This window comes from Pristiophorus japonicus, chromosome 1, assembly GCF_044704955.1.
Source record: "Pristiophorus japonicus isolate sPriJap1 chromosome 1, sPriJap1.hap1, whole genome shotgun sequence".
Classification (NCBI taxonomy): Eukaryota; Metazoa; Chordata; class Chondrichthyes; family Pristiophoridae; genus Pristiophorus; species Pristiophorus japonicus.
In genome coordinates, this window is record NC_091977.1 from 439,964,002 (window position 1) to 439,988,822 (window position 24,821).

Below are 24,821 nucleotides of genomic sequence, written 5' to 3' on the forward strand. Positions count from 1 at the left end.
TCCATTAACCACCCACATACTGTAGGAGTACACCAATGTAGTACCTTTAATAGGGGAGACTCCAGCGAGGAGCCACAACATCAGCAGTCAAAACAGATTTGTGCGGCACTCCAATCTAAATGGTAATACTTAATAAAGGTAGATTCACAGACAGTATGAATTAGAACTTGATTGAGAGATGCCCAGGATGCAGCTGTAACCTCTTAACAAGCCCCTTGGTTTCTTCCCTTCAAGATGGTAGCAATACAAAATGCACTCAACCATCCAGTTGAGCAAAAAGCGCTTGGTTACTAGTTTGCCTAGGATTGTTGCACCACAGGAAAGAACTATTGTACTTTACAAAATTGCTTCGTATGAGAAACACAGTAATTTAGTTTTCTGCAAAGAATGCTCCATTTTTGACTGGTCCAACCAAAGTGGGTAGCAACATTTGGTACAAACTCCAGTGAATCATATGGACCACCTGGTGAAAAAAATTGAATCAAAAATGGCTGATCTACAATAAGTGATTCCATTTCAAGGAATTCTGCAAATTAAAATTAAAGCTAGAACTGCAACTTTCCACGTAATATGTAATAGCAGCACATTTGGAAAGCAGTGACAGGATCGGTCCAAGTCAGATTGGATTTATGAAAGGGAAATCGTGCTTGACAAATCTTCTAGAATTTTTTGAGGATGTAACTCGTAGAGTGGACAAGGGAGAACCAGTGGATGTGGTGTATTTGGACTTTCAAAAGGCTTTTGACAAGGTCCCATACAAGAGATTAGTGTGCAAAATTAAAGCACATGGTATTGGGGGTAATGTATTCACGTGGATAGAGAACTGGTTGGCAGACAGGAAGCAAAGAGTAGGAATAAACGGGTCCTTTTCTGAATGGCAGGCAGTGACTAGTGGGATACCACAAGGTTCAGTGCTGGGAAACCCAGCTATTTACAATATACATTAATGATTTAGACAAAGGAATTGAATGTAATATCTCCAAGTTTGCAGATGACACTAAGCTGGGTGGCAGTGTGAGCTGTGAGGAGGATGCTAAGAGGCTGCAGGGTGACTTGGACAGAGTAGGTGAATGGACAAATGCATGGAAAATGCAGTATAATGTAGATAAATGTGAGGTTATCCACTCTGGTGGCAAAAACAGGAAGGCAGAATATTATCTGAATGGTGACAGATTAGGAAAAGGGGAGGTGCAACGAGACCTGGGTGTCATGGTACATCAGTCACTGAAAGTTGGCATGCAGGTACAGCAGGCAGTGAAGGCGGCAAATGGCATGTTGGCCTTCATAGCGAGAGGATTTGAGTATAGGAGCAGGGAGGTCTTACTGCAGTTGTACAGGGCCTTGGTGAGACCACACCTTGAATATTGTGCACAGTTTTGGTCTCTTAATCTGAGGAAGGACATTCTTGCAGCGAAGGTTCACCAGACTGATTCCCGGGATGGCAGGACTGACATATGAAGAAAGACTGGATCGACTAGGCTTATATTCACTGGAATTTAGAAGAATGAGAGGGGATCTCCTAGAAAAAGCACAAAATTCTGACGGGATTGGACAGGTTAGATGCGGGAAGAATGTTCTTGATGTTAGGGAAGTCCAGAACCAGGGGTCACAGTCTAAGGATAAGGGGTAAGCCATTTAGGACCGAGATGAGGAGAAACTTCTTCACTCAGAATTGTGAACCTGTGGAATTCTCTACCGCAGAAAGTTGTTGAGGCCAGTTCGTTAGATATATTCAAAAAGGGAGTTAGATGTGGCCCTTACGGCGAAAGGGATATGGAGAGAAAGCAGGAATGGGGTACTGAAGTTGCATGATCAGCCATGATCATATTGAATGGTGGTGCAGCCTCGAAGGGCCGAATGGCCTACTCCTGCACCTATTTTCTATGAACCACACAAGCTAAGAAATTCAAACTATAAACACATTTTTGGATTTTTTTACTAATATTTTCTCAGGTTACAGGATCATCGGCTGCTCCTGTAAGTGGATCTTGTGTGCCCTTTGATCTGGAGTGCACCCTTTCCTGCCCAATATTTAGTTAGGCAATAGCAAGATTCAAGATTCATAACAGAGAACCTTACTCTGTGTACTGGCTGTGTACTGGAAAGCATCATGCGCCACTCCATGATTCTCTCTTTGTAAAACACTGAATATACACTCTTCAGAGGTTCTTCAGGCTCTGAACCAACAAATGGTTTTGTTTCAACGTAACAGATGAATGAATAGCATACGATATAAAACAGTGAATCATACACTCCACTGCCCTTCTTGATATATTAAATAATTAAGATACCACTTGCTTTCTTTTTAAACATGGATTTTAAACAGAAGATTACTTGCTATAGCTTCAATTTGGCGTAGCTTCCTTGCTGGAGTGGCTCAAACTAAATCAGATCAAAAGAACTGCTGTCTGTAAAGCTGACCCTTAATATAGACTGCCTTAGTGAGGCTTAGCCACAGATATATGATAGCAACTCATTTTGAAGTTATACTGACAAAATGGAAAATGAAGGCGGCAGGACAAGTTGATAGGGTTCCTAAAAAAGTATATTGAATCCATGACTTTATAAATAGAGGCACAGAGAACAAAAGCAAAGAAGTTATGCTCAACCTTCATAAATCACTGGTTGGGCCTCAGCTGTGTCCAATTCTGGAAGGATGTCAAGAACTTGGAGAGTGTAGAGGAATGGAGAGGAGATTTAATAGAATTGTACCAGTTATGTAGAGAGACTGGAGAAGCTGGGGGTGTTCTCCTTAGAGAAGAGAAGTTTAAGGGGAGAAATTTAATAGAGGTGTTCAAAGTTCGGAGGGGTTTTGATAAGACTATATAGGGAGAAATTGGCAGGAGAGTTGGTAACCAGAGGACACAGATTTAAGGTTAATTGACAAAAGAACCAGAGGGGAGAAGAAGATAATTTTTGAATGCAGTAAGTTATGATCTGGAATGCACTGCCTAAAAGGGTGGTGGAAGCAGGTTCTATAGTAACTTTCAAAAGGGAATTGGATAAATACTTCAAGGGGATACATTGTAGCGCTATGGGGACTAACAGGATAGCTCTTCTAAAGAGCCAGCACAGGCACGATGGGCCAAATGGCCTCCTTCTATGCTGGATGATTCTCTCAATCACATTAGATCAGCAGCTATTCACACAAGACTGCAACTCGCTTTTCAATATCGAATGTATAGCGAATCATGAACAATGGCAAAGTAGTATGTGATTGAATGTGATGGAATGTGATGGTTTCAGTATTTTAAGTAATGAGAATTGACACAGGAAATCTATTAGTATATTAAAAGTTATACATGTGCTGTGAACTTTCAGCCCACTTCCTCTTCCTCATCATAATTTTTGAGCAATGTTTTATGTCAACATTTACAATGTAAAGTTGCTATGTAAACATTTATAATGGAAATTCCCTTGTGAACATTGCCTGTAACAGTATTGAAGGCCTGTGACCACCACATAGTACAAGTCACAGAGCTCCAATATGTCATTTACTTTATCAATTTTCTCTACAATTCAGGAAAGTTTTATTTTTAAACTGATCAATTTTAAGTTTTTTTTTTAAACTGTATATATTTTCACTTATTTTATTGTCTTGTCACCCACTGCTGATTCCTCTGCTGCCTTGATGCTCCTGCCCAAAATTCTGCTAGCACCTGGCCCCACCAATGTAGCTGTGGCCGCTTGCCTGGCTGTCCCACCTCCCAGATTGACAAGGAGGCCAGCTACAAACTTCACATAAAGCCTTTACTCAGCCTTGAAAAGCACAATGACCATGGGTCAAAGGAGGGAGGTACCAGCTCTACCACGGACAGCCTCAATTTCTGTACAAATGCAGATAAGCAAAGAGCAGCAGCTGACAGAACAAAAAGGGAACTCGTTCAAAAGTGCACCACAGGAGGAGGATATCAGGCCATGTGTGAAAACCACCTTTTACAGGTCAATGCCAAGGTCTCTAGAGGAACTAATTTCCAGATTCATCCAAGACATTGTTTTCACGCTGTACATAATACTTTACATTAGTTCAACTCACTTCATGCTCTATTCTAATAAAACGATCCAAAGTCTCACTAATATATTTTACATTGTGTTACCTATATGGTTTATTCACAGCTGTGTTGTAACTCAGTCTTCCCCTTCTTATAAAACAGTGCATCCTCTGACTTATCATGAGCACTGCCATGGAAGAGTCATTAGTCTTTTAATAACAATAATAAGTGACTGTCATTTTATTTTAATAATAGTAACAAGGACAGAATTTTCCTAGGTGGTGTATCGAACACTAAAATAAAGCTTCTCAAGATTGCTAAATTCCAAGCAAAACAGGTTTTGGATAAAACCCCACATTTTATTATTGTTAAAAAGGAGTCAGTTGCTACAAATAATCCATTACTAAAGAAATAATTAACTTGTGTTAATATAGGGTTTTTCACGACCTCAGGGCTCTTGAAATGTAGACACTGATGTAACGTAGGAAAATACAGCAGACTATTATCATGCGGTAAGGTCCCAAAAACAGCAATAAGGTAAATGATGAGAATCTGTTTTTGGTGATGTTGGTTGAAGAAAATGTTGGCCAGGACAATCCATGAACTCCCCTCAGTTTCTTCAAATAGTGTCCACCTGAGGGCAGATGGGGAATTAGTTCAATGTTTCATCTGAAAGGCAGTGTAGCACTGATGTGTCAGCCCAGATTATGTGTTCATGTCTTTGGAGTGGCAGAGGTAAGAGTGCAACCATCGAGTCCATTAGGCCAATGGAGCTAAACACCGATGTAAGGTACCGACAATAAGATGGAAAATAAAGTAAAAGGTATAGACCCTTGCCTGGTGCTAAGAATTTGGTGGCCCAGATACAGGGTCCATTTCTGGGAGGGGCCCAAACAACTCAACAACAACTTGCATTTATATAGCGCCTTTAATGTAGTGAAACATCCCAAGGTGTTTCACAGGAGAATTACGAGATAAAAATTTGACACCGAGCTGCATTTGGAGAAATTAGGGCAGGTAGCCAAAAGCTTGGTCAAAGAGGTAGGTTTTAAGAAGCGTCTTGAAGGAGAAGGAGACATGCGGAGAGGTTTAGGCAGGGAATTCCAGAGCTTAGGGCCGAGGCAACAGAAGGCACAGCCAGGGATGCTCAAGAGGGCAAAATTAGAGGAGCGCAGACATCTCAGGGGGTTGTGAGGCTGGAGGAGATTACAGAGATAGGGAGGGGCGAGGCCATGGAGGGATTCGAAAACAAGGATGAGAATTTTGAAATCGAGGCGTTGCTTAACCGGGAGCCAATGTAGGTTAGCGAGCACAGGGAAGATGGGTGAGCAGGACTTGATGCGAGTTAGGCCACGGGCAGCCGAGTTTTGGATAACCTCTAGTTTAAATAGGGTAGAATGTGGGAGGCCAGCCAGGAGCACATTGGAATAGTCAAGTCTTGATATAACAAAGGCATGGATGAGGACACAGCAGCAGATGAGCTGAGGCAAAGGCGGAGAGGCGATGTTACAGAGGTGGAAATAGGCGGTCTTAGTTATGCTGCGGCTATATGCTCGAAAGCTCATTTCAGGGTCAAATATAACACCAAGGTTGCAACCAGTCTGGTACAGCCTCAGACAGAAGTCGGGGAGAGGGTTGGAGTCAGTGGATAGCAAACGGAGTTTGTGGCGGGGACCGAAAACAATGGCTTTGAACTTCCCAATATTCAATTGGGGAAAATTTCTGCTCATCCAGAATTGGATGTTGGACAAGCAGTGTGATAATTTAGAGAGCGAGGAGGGGTCGAGAGAAGTGGTAGTGAGGTTGAGCTGGATGTCATCAGCGTACACGTGGAAACTGCTGTGTTTTCAGATGATGTCGCTAAGGGGCAACATGTAGATGAGAAATAGGAGGGGGCCAAGGATAGATAATTGGCGGACACCAGAAGTAACGATGCGGGGATGGGAAGAGAAGCCGTTGCAGGTGATTCTCTGGCTATGATTAGATAGATAAGAATAGAACCAGGCGCGTGCAGTCCCACCCAGCTGGACGACAGTGGAGAGACGTTGGAGAAGGATAGAGAGGTCAATTGTGTCAAAGGCTGCAGACAAGTTAAGAAGGACAAGGAGATATAGTTTGCCTTTGTCACAGTCACAAAATATGTCATTTGTGACTTGGATGAGAGCCGTTTTGATACTGTGGCAGACACGGAAACCGCATTGGAGGGATTCAAACATGGAACTGTGGGAAAGATGGGCACAGATTTGGGAGGCGACATCTCATTCGAGGACTTGAGAGGAAAAGGAGGTTGGAGATAAGGTTGTAGTTTACAAAGACAGAGGGGTCAAAGGTTGTTTTTTTTGAGGGGAGGGGTGATGACAGCAGATTTAAGGGAGAGGGGGACAGTACCCGAGGAGGGAGGACCGTTAACAATGTCAGCTAACATGGGAGTCAAAAAAGGAAATTGGGTGGTCAGCAGTTTGGTAGGAAAAGAGTCCAGAGAGCAGGAAATGGGTCTCATGGACGTGATGAGCTCGGAAAGGTCATGAGGGGAGATCGGAGAGAAACTGGAGAAAGACGCGAGGTCAGGGCTAGGGCAGGGGGGATCCTTAGAGGAAGTTTGGCCCGGTGGGCTAGGGGAAGGAAGAGACAAAGAAGTCCATGAGCTCCTCACATTTATTGTCGGAGATGAGGAGGGAGTCTGGGAAGAGGAGTTTAAAAAGATGGTGAGCAGTGGAGATTAGAAGCCGGAGCTTATCTTTACATTCCAGAATGATTCTGGAATAGTGAGCAATTTTGGCAGACAAGAACAGCACCCAATAATGCTTTACGTGGACCAGACAGATCTGGTGGTGAATGGCTAAACCAGTTGTCCGCCATATCCGTTCATGTCTGCGTCCCTTGGACTTAAGGGAGCAAAGATCAGGGCTGTATCAAGGGAAACGGCCAGAGTGAGAGAGAGTCAGTGTTTTAATAGGGGCAAGGGCATCAACAGTGGTGGTGAGGGTGTAATTCAGCAGATCGGTAGCTGCAGAAATGTCATGGTGAATGGAAAGCCAAAGGCTAAACAGTTGGGAGTTCATAAGTGCAGTTGTAAGAGAGTCGGGAGTTTTTTTCCCCTAAGGGCGGACACAGAAGGAGGTAGGGTTTTTTTTGGGGGGGGGGGATGAGAAATGTGTGTGAAGAGCGATACGAGGAAGTGGTCGGAGATGGCCTTAGCTGCAATTGACACGATGGGATTAGCAAGGCCACGAGAGATGGCAAGATCGAGGGGGTGGCCATGAATATGAGCCAGGGAGTTTACATGGAAGGAGAGCTTAAAGGAGGATAGGGGGCTAGTGAACTCAGAGCAAAGAGAGCATGATGAATTGAGATGGAGGTTGAGAAGTCGTTCGGTGCAGACGCAGAGGGAGGAAAGTAGTGAAGAAATATTGGTAATAACTTGGAAATGGCTTGGAAAATATAAATTTGTTTCCATCATTGCTCTCCATGTGTTCTGCCATAATAACACTGTACTTCCCAAATTAACAAGAGGGTTACAAACATATTTATTGAAACAAACAATTCAGCTTCCCAAGTATTATAGGCAGATATCTTTAAAGAAAAGTTGTTTAAAAAAAAAATCCATATTATTGAAGAAAATGGGTGAATTAGAGTTGGTTCAGGACCCGAGTGGATATATGCACGAATGGTTGTGATGTCAAGTGGCAGAATCAGACATGTCTCGACTCAAAACTTATAAAATCGTGCACACCTTGGATACATTCTCAGCCACAAAAATAAGCAAGACAGAACTACCCATAATACAAAACATTTTTCATCAAAAGGGGCGATCACACTGCTGGGCGTGTATTATAGACCCCCAAACAGTGGGAGGGAGGTAGAGGAGCAAATATGTAGTCTAAAAACCATGGGGGTAGTAATAGTAGGGGATTTTAACTATCCAAATATTGGTTGGGACAAATTTAGTGTGAAGGGTATAATGGGTGCAGAATTCTTGAAATGCATTCAAGAGAACTTTTTTAGTCAGTATGTAGCAAGCTCAACATGAGAGGGGCGGTCTTGGTTTAATTTTGGGGAATGAAGCTGGGCAGGTTGAAGGGGTATTAGTGGGAGAGCATTTGGGTGCCAGTGACCATAATTCAGTCAGATTCAAGTTGATTATGGACAAGAAGAGGCCTTGAATAAAAGTTCCGAATTGGGGAAAAGCTAATTTTGCTAAGTTAAGGAGTGATTTGGCCACAGTGGACTAGAAACAGCTACTTGTGGGTAAATCAGTGTAGGAACAGTGGGAGGCATTCAAGGAGGAGATCCAGAATGCTCAGGCCAAACATGTGCCCTTAAAGAAAAAGGTTGGGAAAAATAATTCTAGAGACCCCTGGATGTCTGGGGACTTACAGGGGAGGATTAAGAAAATAAGGGACGCTTACGTCATATACCAACGGCTAAATACTTTAGAATCTTTAGAGGAATATAAAAAGTTAAGAGGCAAAATTAAAAAGGATGTTAGGAATGCTGAGAGAGCGCACGAGAAATTCTTGGCCAGTAAAATTAAGGAAAACCCCAAGATGTTCTACAAATATATTAAAGAGTAAGAGGGTAACTCAAGAAAGGGTAGGGCCTATTAGAGACTATGAGGGTAATCTTTGTGTGGAGGTGGAAGATGTTGGTAAGGTTCTTAAACGAATACTTTGCATCTGTTTTCACAAAGGAAAGGGGAAATGCAGATTCTGCTATCAAGGAAGAGTGTGAAATTTTGGATGAATGAAATATAGAGAGGAAGTATTAAGGAGTTTAGCAGCTTTGAAAGTAGATAAGTCCCCAGGCCCGGATGAAATGCATCCCAGGCTGTTGAGCGAACTAAGAGAGGAACTAGCAAAGGCCTTGACCATCATTTTCCAGTCCTCTTTGAATCTGGGCATGGTGCCGGAGGATTGGAGGACTGCTAGTGTAGTACCCTTGTTTAAGAAGGGAAAAAGGGACAGGCCGAGTAATTACAGGCCTGTCAGCCTAACCTCAGTGGTGGGAAAATTACTGTAAAAAATCCTGAAAGACAGGATAAATCTGCATTTGGAAAGGCAAGGATTAATTAGAGACAGTCAGCACGGATTTGTTGAGGGAAGATTGTGCTTGACTCACCTGATTGAATTTTTTGAAGAGGTAACCAAGAGGGTCGATGAGGGTAGTGCGTACGATGTAGTAAATATGGACTTTAGCAAGGCTTTTGATAAGGTCCCACATGGTAGGCTGGTCATGAAGGTTAAAGCCCATGGGATACAGGGCAAAGTGCAAGTTGCATCCAAAATTGGCTTGGAGGCAGGAAGCAAAGGGTAATGATTGATGGATGTTTGTGTGACTGGAAGGATGTTTCCAGTGGGATTCCTCAGGGCTCAGTACTGGGTCCCTTGCTTTTGTGGTATATATCAACGATTTAGATTTGAATATAAGGAGTATGATTGACAAATTTGCAGACGACACTAAAGTTGGCTGTGTGGTTGATAATGAAGAGGAAAGTCATGGGCTGCAGGAGGATATCAATCTACTGGTCAGGTGGGCAGAGCAGTGGCAAATGGAATTTAATTCAGAAAAGTGTGAGGTGATGCACTTTGGGAGGGCTAATAGGAAAGGGTATACACATTAAGCGGTAGGCCACTTAATAGTGTAGATGAACAAAGGGACCTTGGAGTGCTTGTCCACAGATCCCTGAAAGTAGCAGGCCAGGTGGATAAGGTGGTTAAGAAGGCATACGGAATGCTTGCCTTTATTGGCTGAGGCATAGAATATAAGAACAGGGAGGTTATGCTTAAATTGTATAATACTTTGATTAGGCCACAAGCTGGAGTACTACATGCAGTTCTGGTCGCCATATTATAGGAAGGACGTGATTGCACTAGAGAGGGTGCAGAGGAGATTTACTAGGATGCTGCCTGGAATGGAGAATCTTAGTTATGAGGACAGATTGTATAGGCTGGGTTTGTTCTCACTGGAACAGAGGAGGTTGAGAGGAGACCTCATCGAAGTGTACAAAATATTGAGGGGCCTGGACATAGTGGATAGTAAGGGTCTATTTCCATTGGTGGAGGGGTCTATTATGAGGGGACATAGTTTTAAGGTGGTTGGTAGAAGGTTTAGAGGAGATTTGAGGGGGAGCTTCTTTACGCAGAGGATTGTGGGGATCTGGAACTCGCTGCCTGGAAGAGTGGTGGATGTAGAAACCCTCACCACTTTTAAGAGATGGTTGGATGGGCACTTAAAGTGCAGTAACCTGCAGGGTTACAGACCTACAGCTAGTAATTGGGATTAGACTGGATGACCTTTTGTTGGACGGCGCAGATATAATGGTAAACATAGATAGAAACATAGAAAATAGGTGCAGGAGTAGGCCATTCGGCCCTTCTAGCCTGCACCGCCATTCAATGAGTTCATGGCTGAAAATGCAACTTCAGTACCCCATTCCTGCTTTCTCGCCATACCCCTTGATCCCCCTCGTAGTAAGGACTTCATTGAACTCCTTTTTGAATATATTTAGTGAATTGGCCTCAACAACTTTCTGTGGTAGAGAATTCCACAGGTTCACCACTCTCTAGGTGAAGAAGTTTCTCCTCATCTCGGTCCTAAATGGTTTACCCCTTATCCTTAGACTGTGACCCCTGGTTCTGGACTTCCCCAACATTGGGAACATTCTTCCTGCATCTAACCTGTCTAACCCCGTCAGAATTTTAAACGTTTCTATGAGGTCCCCTCTCATTCTTCTGAACTCCAGTGAATACAAGCCCAGTTGATCCAGTCTTTCTTGATAGGTCAGTCCCGCCATCCCGGGAATCAGTCTGGTGAACCTTCGCTGCACTCCCTCAATAGCAAGAATGTCCTTCCTCAAGTTAGGAGACCAAAACTGTACACAATACTCCAGGTGTGGCCTCACCAAGGCCCTGTACAACTGTAGCAACACCTCCCTGCCCCTGTACTCAATTCCCTGCAGCAAGTACTGCAGGGAATAGAATACGGCCAGGGTGATCTCCTGGACTAGTTTCTATCACCTGGATGGGTCGGAGAGGAATTTTCCCAGATTTTTTTCTCCCGAAATTGACCAGGATTTTTAAATCTCGTTTTTGCCTCTCCCAGGAGATCACATGACTCCGATTGGGGTGGAGTGTTGAATGTTTCAGTATAAGGGGTGTTGCAGTTGTGAGAGGCGGACTGGTTGGGCTGGGTGCTCTTTGCCTTTCCGTCATTGTTCATAGGTTTATATGTAACCTTTAGGGCTGTTGACCGAGGGCAGTGCGGCTCTTTGTCGGCCGGCGCGGACACGATGGACCGAAACGGCCTCCCTCTGTGCTGTAAATTTCTATGTTTCTATTGTTCAAAGTTAACAATTCACTAAACTCATCATTACTCCATTGATTTAACATCTATTGAGTGGGGCAGCCAAGTTCTATTTACCGTCCTCAAAATGTTGACATGCATGTTGTACTCGAAGGAAAGATAAACCCTGTGGCATGTTGTGAGGGATAGAGTTTAGATCTTTGCGTTATATTATAATATCTGTATGACAGGCACATTTATGACTGGCACTGACATATCGTTGGCTTGAAAGAAATGCAGGAATCTGTTTTTATTTTTCAAACTAGGCCAAAGCTTCCCTACAATTTCATTCAGAATCAGAGCCACAAACTGGGCTGAAAGCATACAAGACCATCCCCAAAACAGTTTGCAAGAACAAGATGTGACTGATATGCAGCAAATAATATACAAACAGCACATTTAATCTTTCTAACTTAAAATTCCACAAGGAGAAAAATGAGAGAGAAAGCAGAGTGCATAGAACATCGATTTCATGGAAACTGTCAATCATATCTTTCATACTGTGGGTATGTATAGGTCACACCCTTACCAGCACATTGGAGCTGCATCTTTGTTTAAGTGGACTTAAAGATATGTGTATTGGTCACCTGGTTCCTCAATCTCATAACTGCCTGTTGATAAATGACTCATTTTCAGTCTTTTTCTGAACTGATTCCAATTCTCGTGATTGCACAGATGACAGATTAGTATGTCAAACTTGACATATATTTCATACCAGCCTGAACTATTACCAAATAAATATGCAATTAAACTCCCTTGGAAAGTTCTGCATGTTTCAGCCATCTTTGCCAATACGAACATAAGAAATAGGAGGAGTCAGCCCCTCGAGCCTGCTCCGCCATTTACTACAATCATGTCTGATCCGATCATGGACTCCGGTCCACTTCCCTACCTGCTCCCCATAACTCCTTATTCCATTATCGGTTAACAAACTGTCTATTCAATGGCTCAGTTTCCACAGCTCTGTGAGCCAGTGAATTACACAGATTTACAACCCTGAGAGAAGAAATTCCTCCTCATCTCAGTTTTAAATGGGCAGCCCCTTATTCTAAGATTATGTTCCCTAGTTCTAGTCTCCCCCATCAATGGCAACATCCTCTCTACATCCACCTTGTCAAGCCCCCTCATGATTTTATATGTTTCATTAAGACCACCTCATTCTTCTGAATTCCAATCCTCATAAGTCAACCCCCTCATCTCTAGCATCAACCTAGTGATCGTTCTCTGAACTGCCTCCAAAGCAAGTATATCCTTTCTTAAATATAGAAACCAAAACTGTACGCAGTATTCCAGGTGTGGGCTCACCAATACCCTGTATAACTGTAGCAAGACGTCCCTGCTTTTATACTCCATCTCCTTTGCAATAAAGGCCAAGATTCCATTGGCCTTTCTGATCACTTGCTATACCTGCATACTAACCTTTTTGTGTTCACCCACCAAAGACCTCCAGGTCCCGCTGTACTGCAGCACTTTGCAATTTTTCTCCATTTAAATAATGTTACTTTTTGATTTTTTCTGCCAAAGTTCATAACCTCACACTTTCCCACATTATACTCCATTTGCCAAATTTTTGCCCACTCACTTGCCTATGTCCTTTTGCAGGTTTTGTGTGTCCTCCTCACACATTGCTTTTCCTCCCATCTGTGTATCGTCAGCAAACTTGGCTACATTACACTTGGTCCCTTCATCCAGGTCGTTAATATAGATTAATGTGTGGTGGCTGGGGTAGCAACGACCACTACACGTTAAAAAAATCCATGTACAGGCGTCTTCCGCCCTTCAGGATGTAGTTCGGGATCCGGAATATCATTGAAACATCTGTGAACTCATCAGTTTTCGGCGTGGAAGCAAGGCATCCTCGTTTCGAGGGACTGCCTATGATGATGATAATATAGATTGTAAATAGTTGGGGCCCTAGCACTGATCCCTGCTGCAACCCACTAGTTACTGATTGCCAACCCAAGAATGAACCATTTATCCCGACTCTCTGTTTTCTGTTAGTTAGCCAATCCTCTATCCATGCTAATTTATTACCCTCAACTCGCTTTTGTGGCGATCCCCAGGAACTGATGAAATTGTGCCACAATTGTGCCACAATTAAGAAAACAGGGAATTATAGACCGGTCAGCCTGACCTCAGTAGTGGGTAAAATGATGGAATCAATTATTAAGGATGTCATAGCAGTGCATCTGGAAAATGGTGACATGATAGGTCCAAGTCAGCATGGATTTGTGAAAGGGAAATCATGCTTGACAAATCTTCTGGAATTTTTTGAGGATGTTTCCAGTAAAGTGGACAAAGGAGAACCAGTTGATGTGGTATATTTGGACTTTCAGAAGGCTTTCGACAAGGTCCCACACAAGAGATTAATGTGCAAAGTTAAAGCACATGGGATTGGGGGTAGTGTGCTGACGTGGATTGAGAACTGGTTGTCAGACAGGAAGCAAAGAGTAGGAGTAAACGGGTACTTTTCAGAATGGCAGGCAGTGACTAGTGGGGTGCCACAAGGTTCTGTGCTGGGGCCCCAGCTGTTTACATTGTACATTAATGATTTAGACGAGGGGATTAAATGCAGTATCTCCAAATTTGCGGATGACACTAAGTTGGGTGGCAGTGTGAGCTGCGAGGAGGATGCTATTAGGCTGCAGAGTGACTTGGATAGGTTAGGTGAGTGGGCAAATGCATGGCAGATGAAGTATAATGTGGATAAATGTGAGGTTATCCACTTTGGTGGTAAAAACAGAGAGACAGACTATTATCTGAATGGTGACAGATTAGGAAAAGGGAAGGTGCAACGAGACCTGGGTGTCATGGTACATCAGTCATTGAAGGTTAGCATGCAGGTACAGCAGGCGGTTAAGAAAGCAAATGGCATGTTGGCCTTCATAGCGAGGGGATTTGAATACAGGGGCTGGGAGGTGTTGCTACAGTTGTACAGGGCCTTGGTGAGGCCACACCTGGAGTATTGTGTACAGTTTTGGTCTCCTAACTTGAGGAAGGACATTCTTGCTATTGAGGGAGTGCAGTGAAGATTCACCAGACTGATTCCCGGGATGGCGGGACTGACCTATCAAGAAAGACTGGATCAACTGGGCTTGTATTCACTGGAGTTCAGAAGAATGAGAGGGGACCTCATAGAAACGTTTAAAATTCTGACGGGTTTAGACAGGTTAGATGCAGGAAGAATGTTCCCAATGTTGAGGAAGTCCAGAACCAGGGGTCACAGTCTGAGGATAAGGGGTAAGCCATTTAGGACCGAGATGAGGAGAAACTTCTTCACCCAGAGAGTGGTGAACCTGTGGAATTCTCTACCACAGAAAGTAGTTGAGGCCAATTCACTAAATATATTCAAAAGGGAGTTAGATGAAGTCCTTACTACTCGGGGGATCAAAGGTTATGGCGAGAAAGCAGGAAGGGGATACTGAAGTTTCATGTTCAGCCATGAATTCATTGAATGGCGGTGCAGGCTAGAAGGGCTGAATGGCCTGCTCCTGCACCTATTTTCTATGTTTCTATGTTTCTATACATCACATGTTATCTCTTCTAATTTGATATTCAATCTTGATGGATAGCTTCAAAGCACACTTTGACTGGGACTGTTGCCCGATTCATGAATATATAGGTTTTTTTTTAAAAAAGGAAGTTACTAAAAATATACCTCATAAAAAAAAATCCAGAACTCCCTCATCTGGAACCACCCTGACCACTGGGTGGCGCATGCGCAGAACTCCAACATGAACAAATTGAAGTCCTTCCTCGCTGTCGACTCCCGCAATCGCTGGTCTGACCCTGTGATCCACCCCCCCCGCCCCCCAGCCCCAAGCCAGCTAGCCCCAATATCCCCTTGCTCTGTACCATCCAATTTAACGTGACCACCGCTCACCCGGAAAAATCCCTTATCCGGAACAGGTCAGGTCCCGAGGGTTACGGATAAGGGAGGTTCAACCTGTTAATTATCTACTTACCATCAGGGAAATAAAATGGCTCGTACTTGACTTCTTTTGGCTCTCCACTTCCATTTTTAGTGTCAGTCTAATAATAAAAATGAATGCATTAGTTACTATACAACAAAATATCTACTTTAGTGATTAAAAATGGCTATGTTCCAGGTTGAGTGAACAAAAAGCAATAATTAATTTTATGTCAAGGAACAGCACCTCATCTTTCAATGAGGCACTTTACAGCCTTCTGGACTCAACAGAGTTCAACAATTTCAAACTATAACCTCTGCCCCTAATTTTTCAGATGGCAGCTGTTCATTCTGCCATTCCCATTTATACCTCTTCTAGACTCATCTTTACTTGTCCTATTACCATCTCGTTTTGCTTTGTACAATTATACTTTTTGTCATTTAATCACTCCTGCCTTTCACCCTATCACAGACCTTCCACTTTTGTTCTTTCCTCCCATCTCCCCACAGTTGCTTTGAATCTGTTACACCTCTAACTTAAAGATGTAAATGTGCTATTGTGAAATGATTTTGGGCAACAACAATCAGGATCCTAGTAAGCATGGTCACAGCACTAAAATTGCATCTAATTCAAGAATATATGTGCAAACTCTCAGAGCAGCTACAGGATGATTGACGTAGGAAATAGAAAAATATGGCAGGGGTGGGATAGGGGTTCTGTTCTGAATTGGGGCTGAGACACATTGTTGGGGTCGTGTAGAGGGAGTTTTACTGTGCATTTAACTATGTTACACCTGGACCACGAGTATTTGACGGGTGCCATTCCATTCCTCAGCACTGAAATGCTTTACCTTTAGCACAATAGAACGTTGTCACTAATTTCTTGGAAAATATTGTATGGCATTATCTCATTCAAATTCACTGTATCTAATGACCTGTCAAACTGTACCACAGTTTGACAAGTCTGTACCACAGTTTGACAGGTCAACTTTATGTCTGATTCATTGAGCAGTTATGTTATCAGCCAAGTTGCACTGAAGAAGGTCCTTCGCTGGAATGGTCCTTTGCAGATTACCTTTATTGTCTGCGTATCGATTTTTCGGTCTTCTTGCTCCTTGAATTTTGACCTGTGGGGAGTCATTTTTTCTTGTAGCTCTGGAATGCATAGTTCATATACATCCAGCATTAAAGGAAACTTGACATCCTGAGGATAGTAAGAAACAAATCTGTTCTTTTAACTGCTGCAGAAATTAAACCACAAAATTGTTTACAGTAACTGACCTTCAGCTCAAAGATCTCTAATACAATTTGTAACTCTGGAGGTTAGAAGTTACTTTACTGAACAGCAAATTATAAAAAGATGGTCAACTAAAGCTAAGCACATGTAGAAACAGTTTAAAACAAAACAATTACTTTTCCAAAACTAAGTTTTAAAATTGGAAACTCCAACACTAACATCTGGAACCCAATTTTATCACATTGCAGAGAGAGTTTAAGGAGATAGGCCTAGAGTTTCCCGAACCTGTTTTTCTGGCGCCCTCACCCAAGGTGCACCATTTTTGTCCGCCTCCAAGCGCGCCGAAAAAAGACATCGGTGCTCTGGCCGCTCCCCAGCCTCTCTTCAGTCGTGGCGCAGCGTGGTCGAATGGATTGGGGGCGGAGCCAGGTCCCGGCACTGAAAACAGTGCTGGGACCTCTGCACATGTGCGCTAGAGTCTGCGCGCATGCACAGTAGCTCCTGGCAGGCCGAATCGGTGAGTACGCGCTGCAAGCTGTGTGGAAGGGGCCCGAAGCATGCCGTCCCTAGCCCGGGCCGAATGGGCTCCTTCATCGGCGACCCACTGCGTTCCCTAAGGTAGGACTTCTATTTTTTATTTGTTATTTGCTCATTGATTTTGGTGCTTTAGGTGTAGGGTTCCTTCTATTTTATGTTAATTAATTGCTTATTTGGTGCTTGGTGGTACTTTAAACGTAATTACTTGCGCCGATTCCTTAACTCTAGGTAAGGTTTTTCTGTGCGGACAGAAATGGCAACATACGCTGGCCTAAGTTAGTTTGGAGCAACTATTTGCTGGCCAAATACCTAAAACAGGGATAAGTGGCCAAGAACGCCGTCTTTTGAAAAAAAAATGAAACTAAAAAAAAAAACCTAATTGACTCACTTACACTGGCGCAAATTAAATGGCTAGAATTGCAAGTAAAAAGATAGTCCAGAAAAATCAAGTTGCTCCAAAAAAAAAAGGAGCAACTCCTGGGGAAACTTGGACCCATTTTGACACTAAATAAAAAGCAAGATCAAAAGGGTAGTTATACAGAGACTGCTTCTTGTGACACACAAGGGACACTTTAAGGAGAGGAAGATAAGGCAGATCAATAAGCGGCTGCAGGACAAGTGCAGGAGGGAAGGCCTTACATTTGTAGAGCATTGGAGAGAGCGTGGACAAGGAAATGTCATACGGATGGGATGGCTTTCAGCTGAACAGAAACGGCATCAGCATCCTGAGAGAGGATAAATAAAGCAGTGGGGAAGATTTAAACTAGTATGGCAGGGGAATGGAGAATAGCTCGCACTGGCACTAGAGAGCAGGATAAATGAAGCTAAAAGAGCTAGCACTGGCATTACAGAGGGAGCAGGATAAATGAAGCTGTTGAAATACAAGCCAAAAAAATTAATTGAAAGAGTAATAAAATATTACAAAAAGAAACTAGCTTTGAAATCATGAGAAGAAAAAAAACATTGTTGAAGAAGGGACAAGGGATATCAAAAATTTAAATGAGAAAACTTTAAAAAAAAATTGTCGTCAAGATTAAGTGGTATCTACATATAGAATCATAGGGCCCAAGTTTGCCCCCAGGGTTAGAACGGCGCATCTCTGTGTGGTGCACCAAACTTTTAGAACAGCACCGGCGCCTATTATTTACCTTGGTATTCTCCCCTCCGTCTGGTCGATCCAGGCCCTTAGAGCCAGGTCACGACGCTGAACAGTGTGCCAGGACCTCTGCACATGCGCGTTAGCGTCTCTTCGGCGCGGCCCGTTCAGCCTCCCTCTTCCCCCCCCCCCACTCCTCCTCCTCCACCTCCCCGCCCCCCTCCCACTCCTACTCCCCTCCCTGCCCCCCTCCCCTCCTCCTCCTCCCACCCCCCCTCCTCCTCCTCCTCCTCCTCCTCCTCCCGCCCCCCTCCTCCTCCTCCTCCTCCCGCCCCGTCCCCCCCTCCTCCTCCTCCTCCCGCTCCTCTTCCCGCCCCCTCCTCCTCCCCGCCCCCCTCTCCTCCTCCTCCTCCTCTTCCCCGCCCCCCTCCTCCTTCTCTTTCCCCGCCCCCCCCATCTCCTCCTCCTCCTCTTCCTCTTCCCCGCCCCCCTCCTCCTCCCGCCCCCCTCCTCCTCCTCTTCGACGCCCCCCTCCTCCCCCTTCCCATCCTCCTCCTCTTTCCCCCCCCCCCCCCATCCTCCTCCTCCTCCTCCTCCTTTCCTCCTTCTTCTTTCCCCCCCTCCTCCTCCTCCTCCTCTTCTTCCATATACCCTTAGGTCTTTCTGTTCATGTACACTTTTTAGGATTGTACCCTTTAGTATACATTTCCTCTCCTCATTCTTTCTACCAAAATGCATCACATCACACTTTTCTGCGTTAAATTTCATCTGCTATGTGTCCGCCCATTCTATCAGCCTGTCTATGTCATCTTGAACGCTATCCTCCTCACTGTTCACTATGCTTCCAAGTTTTGTGTCATCTGTAAATTTTGAAATTGTGCCCTGTACACCCACATCCAAATCATTTATACAGGTTGAGCGTCCAAAATCCGGAGTTCCGGAATCCAGAACCATCCGTGGCAGGATTGTCCAGAATCCGTAAAGTGTTCCGGAATCCGAATGACCCTGCCAACCTTGGGGCCTCCTCGGTGGGGCCGGTCCGCCCGATGACGACCTCTTCGGCGGCGGGGGCTGCCCGCCGACCGACCTCCACGGCGGCGGGGCCCCGCCCCGACAACCGACTCCACAGCAGCGGAGCCTCACCCAAACATCTTCACGGCAGCGGGGCTGGCGATCCAAGCAGCTCCCGGAGAGCAACCCCATCCCCCCACCTTTGACACTCCGAAATCCGGAAATACCCGAACCTGGGCTCGGGTGTTTCCGGAAGTCAGAAACACGTTTCGAAAGTCTGGAAAAACACAAAAACCGGCTAGGCCTCGCTCCCGAGGTTGCCGGATTCGAGAAAAGCAGTGGTCCTAATACCGACCCTTGGGGAACACCACTGTATACCTTCCTCCAGTCCGAAAAACAACCATTCACCACTAATCTCCATTTCCGGTTACCTAGCCAATTTCTTATCCATGCTGCCACTATCCCTCAATATACGTGACTATACAAAGCATTCAAAACAAAATTGCAGACAAAATCCATATGGAGAGAGCTAAGAAATCGGATTTCTTAAGGTGGGCCGTCTTGAATTGCTATAGTTTATTTTTTGTAGCTCTTTGTTACACCACTTCAGAGGGCAGTTAAGAGTCAACCACGTTGGTATAGGAGTCACTTGTAGACCAGACCAAGTGAGGAAAGCAGGTTTCCTTCCCTGAAGGACATTAATGAATATTAACAATAGTCCAACATGATACTGTTGGACTATTGTTACTATTCAAATTCTCAAACTGCCATGGTAGGATTTGAACTCTCAATCTCTGGATTATTAGTACAGGCCTCTGGACTATTCAAGTAACAAACACTGCATTACAGTACATGTATGGGTCCAACAAGGAAAGAAACAATGCTGAATTTTATGTTGAAGTGACTGTGCGATTTTGAGTGCATTGAAAGCATGCATTGAAGACACACTAAGATGTTACCAGGGATATGAAACTATAGATATGAAACTCGAGACACTGGGATTATTTCCACTCTAGCATAGAAGGTTGAGGAGATTAAGGTTTTTACAATTATGAAGAGTTTCGATAGAATGAGTCGGGAAAGACCATTTCCTCTGGTTGTGGAATCAGTGATGAGAGATCAATTTAAAATTACTTTTTGTAAAGAGTTGCTGGAGAATACAGAACGGAATAATTGAGGCAAAGACCACTATCTTTAAAAGGGGAAAGTGGACAAATATTTGAAGAAAAGGAAATTGTCTATGGGGAGAGAGCACAACCATGGGATTATGTTTGGATTGCTTCAGCAAAACTGTCACCAAATTATCATCTTCTACACTGCAAAATTATTCAGTTCTGTGGTGTCTTTGTCACACTGCTTTCAACTTGGATTGGAGTCAATTTCTTGAAATTGTTCCAGTATATTTTGTAACAAGCTATTTCAATTTAAAAAGGGGAAACAAAGCCTGGAAAAAAAAGTTAGTTTACACCAATCTGATATAACTCTCCCATCTAACTTTGATTCCAGTATGTTTCTAAGCCAGATCAATGGGCTCAATTTTCCCCAATTATCTGTGCCATATTTTTTGGCATGCACCGTTTTTTTGTGTGGAGTAAATTAAAATCTCCAAGTTTCCTCAAAGTTTCTGCACTGGCGTAATTAATTCACTTAGGTAGGATTTTTTTAGGCTCCAATTTTTTTTTTACCTCATTGGGGGCGTGACCTGCCACCCGCGCCAATTCTGGCCATTTAAGTAAGTTTGGCCAGTTCCGATATACTCCAATTTTTCTTAAGGCGGCGTATGTGACCACTCTGGAAAAACCTTCGGGGCAGTTAACAAAACCGGCTCAGGTAAGAGCATCAGTGCAGAAGATCCAGTTCCACGGCCCGGACAGCAGCAGCACCGGGGGGGGGGGAGAAGAGGAGAGGGGAGATGGCGGGGGGGTAGAAAGAGGCCTTTTAGCCAGAGTTAGGAGCGCCACCCGGCACTGGGAGGGGAGGGGAGGGGATTGAGGCCTTTTGGCCAAGGTTAGCAGCGGCACCGCCTCCAAGAGCGGGCAGGGAGGCCTTTCGGCCAGGGTTAGCAGCAGCATCCAGCACGGGAGGGAGGCCTTTCTGCTAGGGTTAGGAATGGCACCTGGAGGGGAGGGGGGCCTGTCGGCCAATGTTAGGTGCGGCACCTGGCACCAGAAGAAGGGAGGCCTTTCAGCCAAGGGTAGGAGCTGCACCGGGGTGGGTGCCTTTCAGCCAAGGGTAGGAGCTGCACCGGGGTGGGTGAGGGAAAGGAATAGACTTTTGGCATAAACTCAATAATTTAATGCTGGTAAGCTGCTGCAATGTACTTGTGCAGGTGAGCTGGCTAGAATGGGTTGTATGTTTCACTTTCCAGCCTCAGCCCGCAGTGTGTCCCTCGTTACCCTGGCAACCCGATCTTTTTGGCGCAGATCTTAGGCTCCACCCCCAGAGCTGAAGGACAGGCTACGCGGCGCCAAAATCAATAATTCAAACGGGAAAAGTTGGATGATTTTTTTGGGGGCGCAGTTGGGCAAGTATGTCAAAAAACGTTGCTTGTAAATTGCATTTTCTTTAAAAAGACAATGATATGAATAATTTTCATGAACATTATTTTTCTGTGTGTGTTAGATTTACTTCGAGAGAGGTCCCATTTGGAAGATTTTAGTTTAATTAACCTCCCAAGCATTGCTGTCTGCTTGGTAACCAAAACAAATGAATAATTCAACAAGCAAAACTAAGGTCACTCAATCTGTGAAATGGGCATCTAAAGAATCAAATGCAGAAATAGTTTTTTTTTAAAAAAAACAACTTACGCGCTGGTCTGCAATAGATCACCATTACAAACCTTGAGAACTTTGGCATTTACAGACTCTTTCTCCTTGTAGAAAAACCTCACCATCTGAACAGTCAGGTAGGCAGGCAAACGCTGGATTTTAGACTAAATGAAATGAAATAAAAAGCCAAATGATCAAACTTTAATTAGAGCATATGTAGGGTTACATAGTTTTGCAATTCATCCCAGAGCTGCTTTACCCAATAGAACTCCATAATGATTTGTTCAGTTTGTGCCACTTATCTGTCTATTTCCAGACATCTACCATATTAGAGCACTTCTGCAGAAAACAAAGACAAATCAAGAACATCTGCACAGTTCCAATAGCCAAACTGTCTCGTCCACAGCATGGTTCTAGGCCAATCCTTTTTTCTCTCAATGGTAAATGGGGAAGTTGGGGCAGAAAAATCAAACCAGCATTTCTATCGGTCACTGATTGATACTCCAAAGTATTCCACTGCAAAAAAAAAACTAAGGGAGAAATGAGGAAAGAATTCTATTTGTATGAAAATTACTAGTATCCAAGAAGCATTGAATTGGTTAAAGATTTAATTTAATTTGTGTCCAGAATTAGCTGACTGTGTGGACTGCAGGAAGGGCCACAACAATTGGCTACAGCATTCCTAGGTTTGAGGGAATGGGGGGGGGGGGGGGGAAATTTAAATAAAGTCCTCTCTCACAATCACCATCTAGCAATCCACGTTGGAAGTGTACATGTATGCGCATCAAGTGAAGATAGGATTGGGCTCAGCTGTGATACCGCTGTGGATATTAGCCCGATCAACACTCCCTGACTCGGCTCACAGATAAAGAATGGCCTACAAAACAGTGACTACACTGCAAAAGTAATTAATTGGCTGTAAAGCACTTTGGGATGCTCCAAGAACAAGAACATATAAATACAGTTCTTTCCTTTAACTGGCCATTTTATGGGGGGTCTGCACTGCCAGCAAGGGTGTAGCATCTTAGGAAAGGGGGAAGAAAACTGACAAAAAAAGGGGGTAGGGGAAAATAACACGCATTTACCCAACCATTTTATATAGCAGTTGCAACAATTAACAGGATGTATTAGCTTGACAAAAAATACACTGCAATCTTATTTCACAGATAAGATCTAAAAGCACTACCCATTGAATATACTACCTATTTAGAGTTTGTACAATATCCGTCTTTATTCTTAAAGCCCATATTTAATCTACTGGTAATTTACAAATGCACTCTAACCCCCAAATGTAACCATTTATGCTAATAGGATACTTACAGATTTTATGTACAAAGCATTTCTTTGCAATGTAGGAGAATGTTTGGTGATCTCTTCTTGAAGACGCTGAGAAATTAAAAATTAAAAGGTTATTTGCTGACCTAGTACAGCTAATGCAGTTTTGGCAATTCTTGAGCACATTTTTAGCCCTCAATGTTCTCTACTGCTTTGTTGACAATTATAACATAAGAAATAGAAGCAGAAGTAGGCCACACAGCCCCTCGAGCCTGCTCCACCATTCAATAAGATCATGGCTGATCATTGACCTCAACTCCATTTTCCCGCCCGATCACCATAACCCTTGATTCCATTAGACTCCAAAAATCTATCTATCTCAGCATTGAATATATTCAGAGACTCAGCATCCACAACCCTCTGGGGCAGAGGAATACCAAAAATTCACAACCTCCTGAGTGAAGAAATTTCTCATCTCTGTCTTAAAAGGCCTACCTCTTATCCTGAAACTGTGCCCCCCAAGTTCTAGACACTCCAGCCATGGGAAATAATCCCTCCGCATCTACCCTGTCAATCTCCTTCAAAATCTTGTATGTTTCTATTGGATCGCCTCTCATTCTTCTAAACTTCAGAGCATATAGGCCAATTCTACACAATCTCCCTCATAAGATAGCCCTCTCATCCCAGGAATCAATCCAGTGAACCTCAGTTGTACCGTCTCCAAGGCAAGTATTTCCTTGCTTAGATAAGGAAACCAAACCTGTTCACACAGTACTCCAGGTGGGGTCTCATCAAGGCCCTACACAATTGCAAAAAGACTTCCTTACTCCTGTACTCCAACCCCCTTGCAATAAAGGACAATATGCCATTTGCCTTCCTTATTGCTTGCTGTACCTGCATGCTAATTTTCTGTGTTTCCTGCACAAGGGGACACAAATCTCTCCGAACATCAACATTTAAAAAATATTCTGTTTTTCTATTCTTCCTACCAAAGTGAATAACCTCACATTATACTCCATCTGCCACCTTACTTAGTCTATTTATATCCCTTTGCAGGCACTTTGTGTTCTCCTCACAGCTTACTGTCCCACCTAGCTTTGCATCAGCAAACTTGGATACACTGCACTCAGACCCTTCATCTAGGTCACTGATATAGATTGTAAATAGCTGAAGCCCCAGCAATGGTCCTTGCAGCAGCCCACTAGTTACAGCCTGCCAACCTGAAAGAAACCAGTTTATTGCGGCTCTCTGTTTTCTGTCTGTTAAACAATCCTCTATCCATGCTGTGTGAAGAGTTTAACCACATCTCTATAATGACTATTAGATCATACCCATTTATTTCCATTTGTGCTATCAATTCATCTATCTTGTTACCAGTGTTGCATGCATTCAGATAAAGAGCCTTTAATTTTGTCTTTTTACAATTTTCCCCTACGCCAACCCTATTTACTGGTGTACTCTTGTGTTGTATGCTCTATCCCTCCTGTCACACGCTGGTTATCATTACTCCTGCACTATTGCCTGGTCCTTTCTCTTTAACTTTCCCTCACCTGAACCCCCCCCCACTATTTAGTTTAAGGCCCTATCTTTTAAGGAGTTCTAAAATGATGTAACTCACCTCTAATTACAAGAAAACAATACATTCTAACAGTTG

The 24,821-nt window shown here is 43.7% G+C and overlaps 1 protein-coding gene across 1 annotated transcript in view; it reads right to left on the bottom strand.

Moving 5' to 3' along the window:
• Positions 1 to 24,821, bottom strand: part of usp14 (ubiquitin specific peptidase 14 (tRNA-guanine transglycosylase)) — a 67,593-nt gene that overhangs the window by 5,388 nt on the left and 37,384 nt on the right. The window contains exons 11-14 of the mRNA XM_070892914.1: positions 23,213 to 23,278; positions 21,964 to 22,056; positions 16,319 to 16,447; positions 15,299 to 15,365 (exon numbers count right to left, since the gene is read on the bottom strand). Coding sequence (XP_070749015.1) covers positions 15,299 to 15,365; positions 16,319 to 16,447; positions 21,964 to 22,056; positions 23,213 to 23,278 — 355 coding nt within the window. The remainder of the gene's footprint in view (positions 1 to 15,298; positions 15,366 to 16,318; positions 16,448 to 21,963; positions 22,057 to 23,212; positions 23,279 to 24,821) is intronic.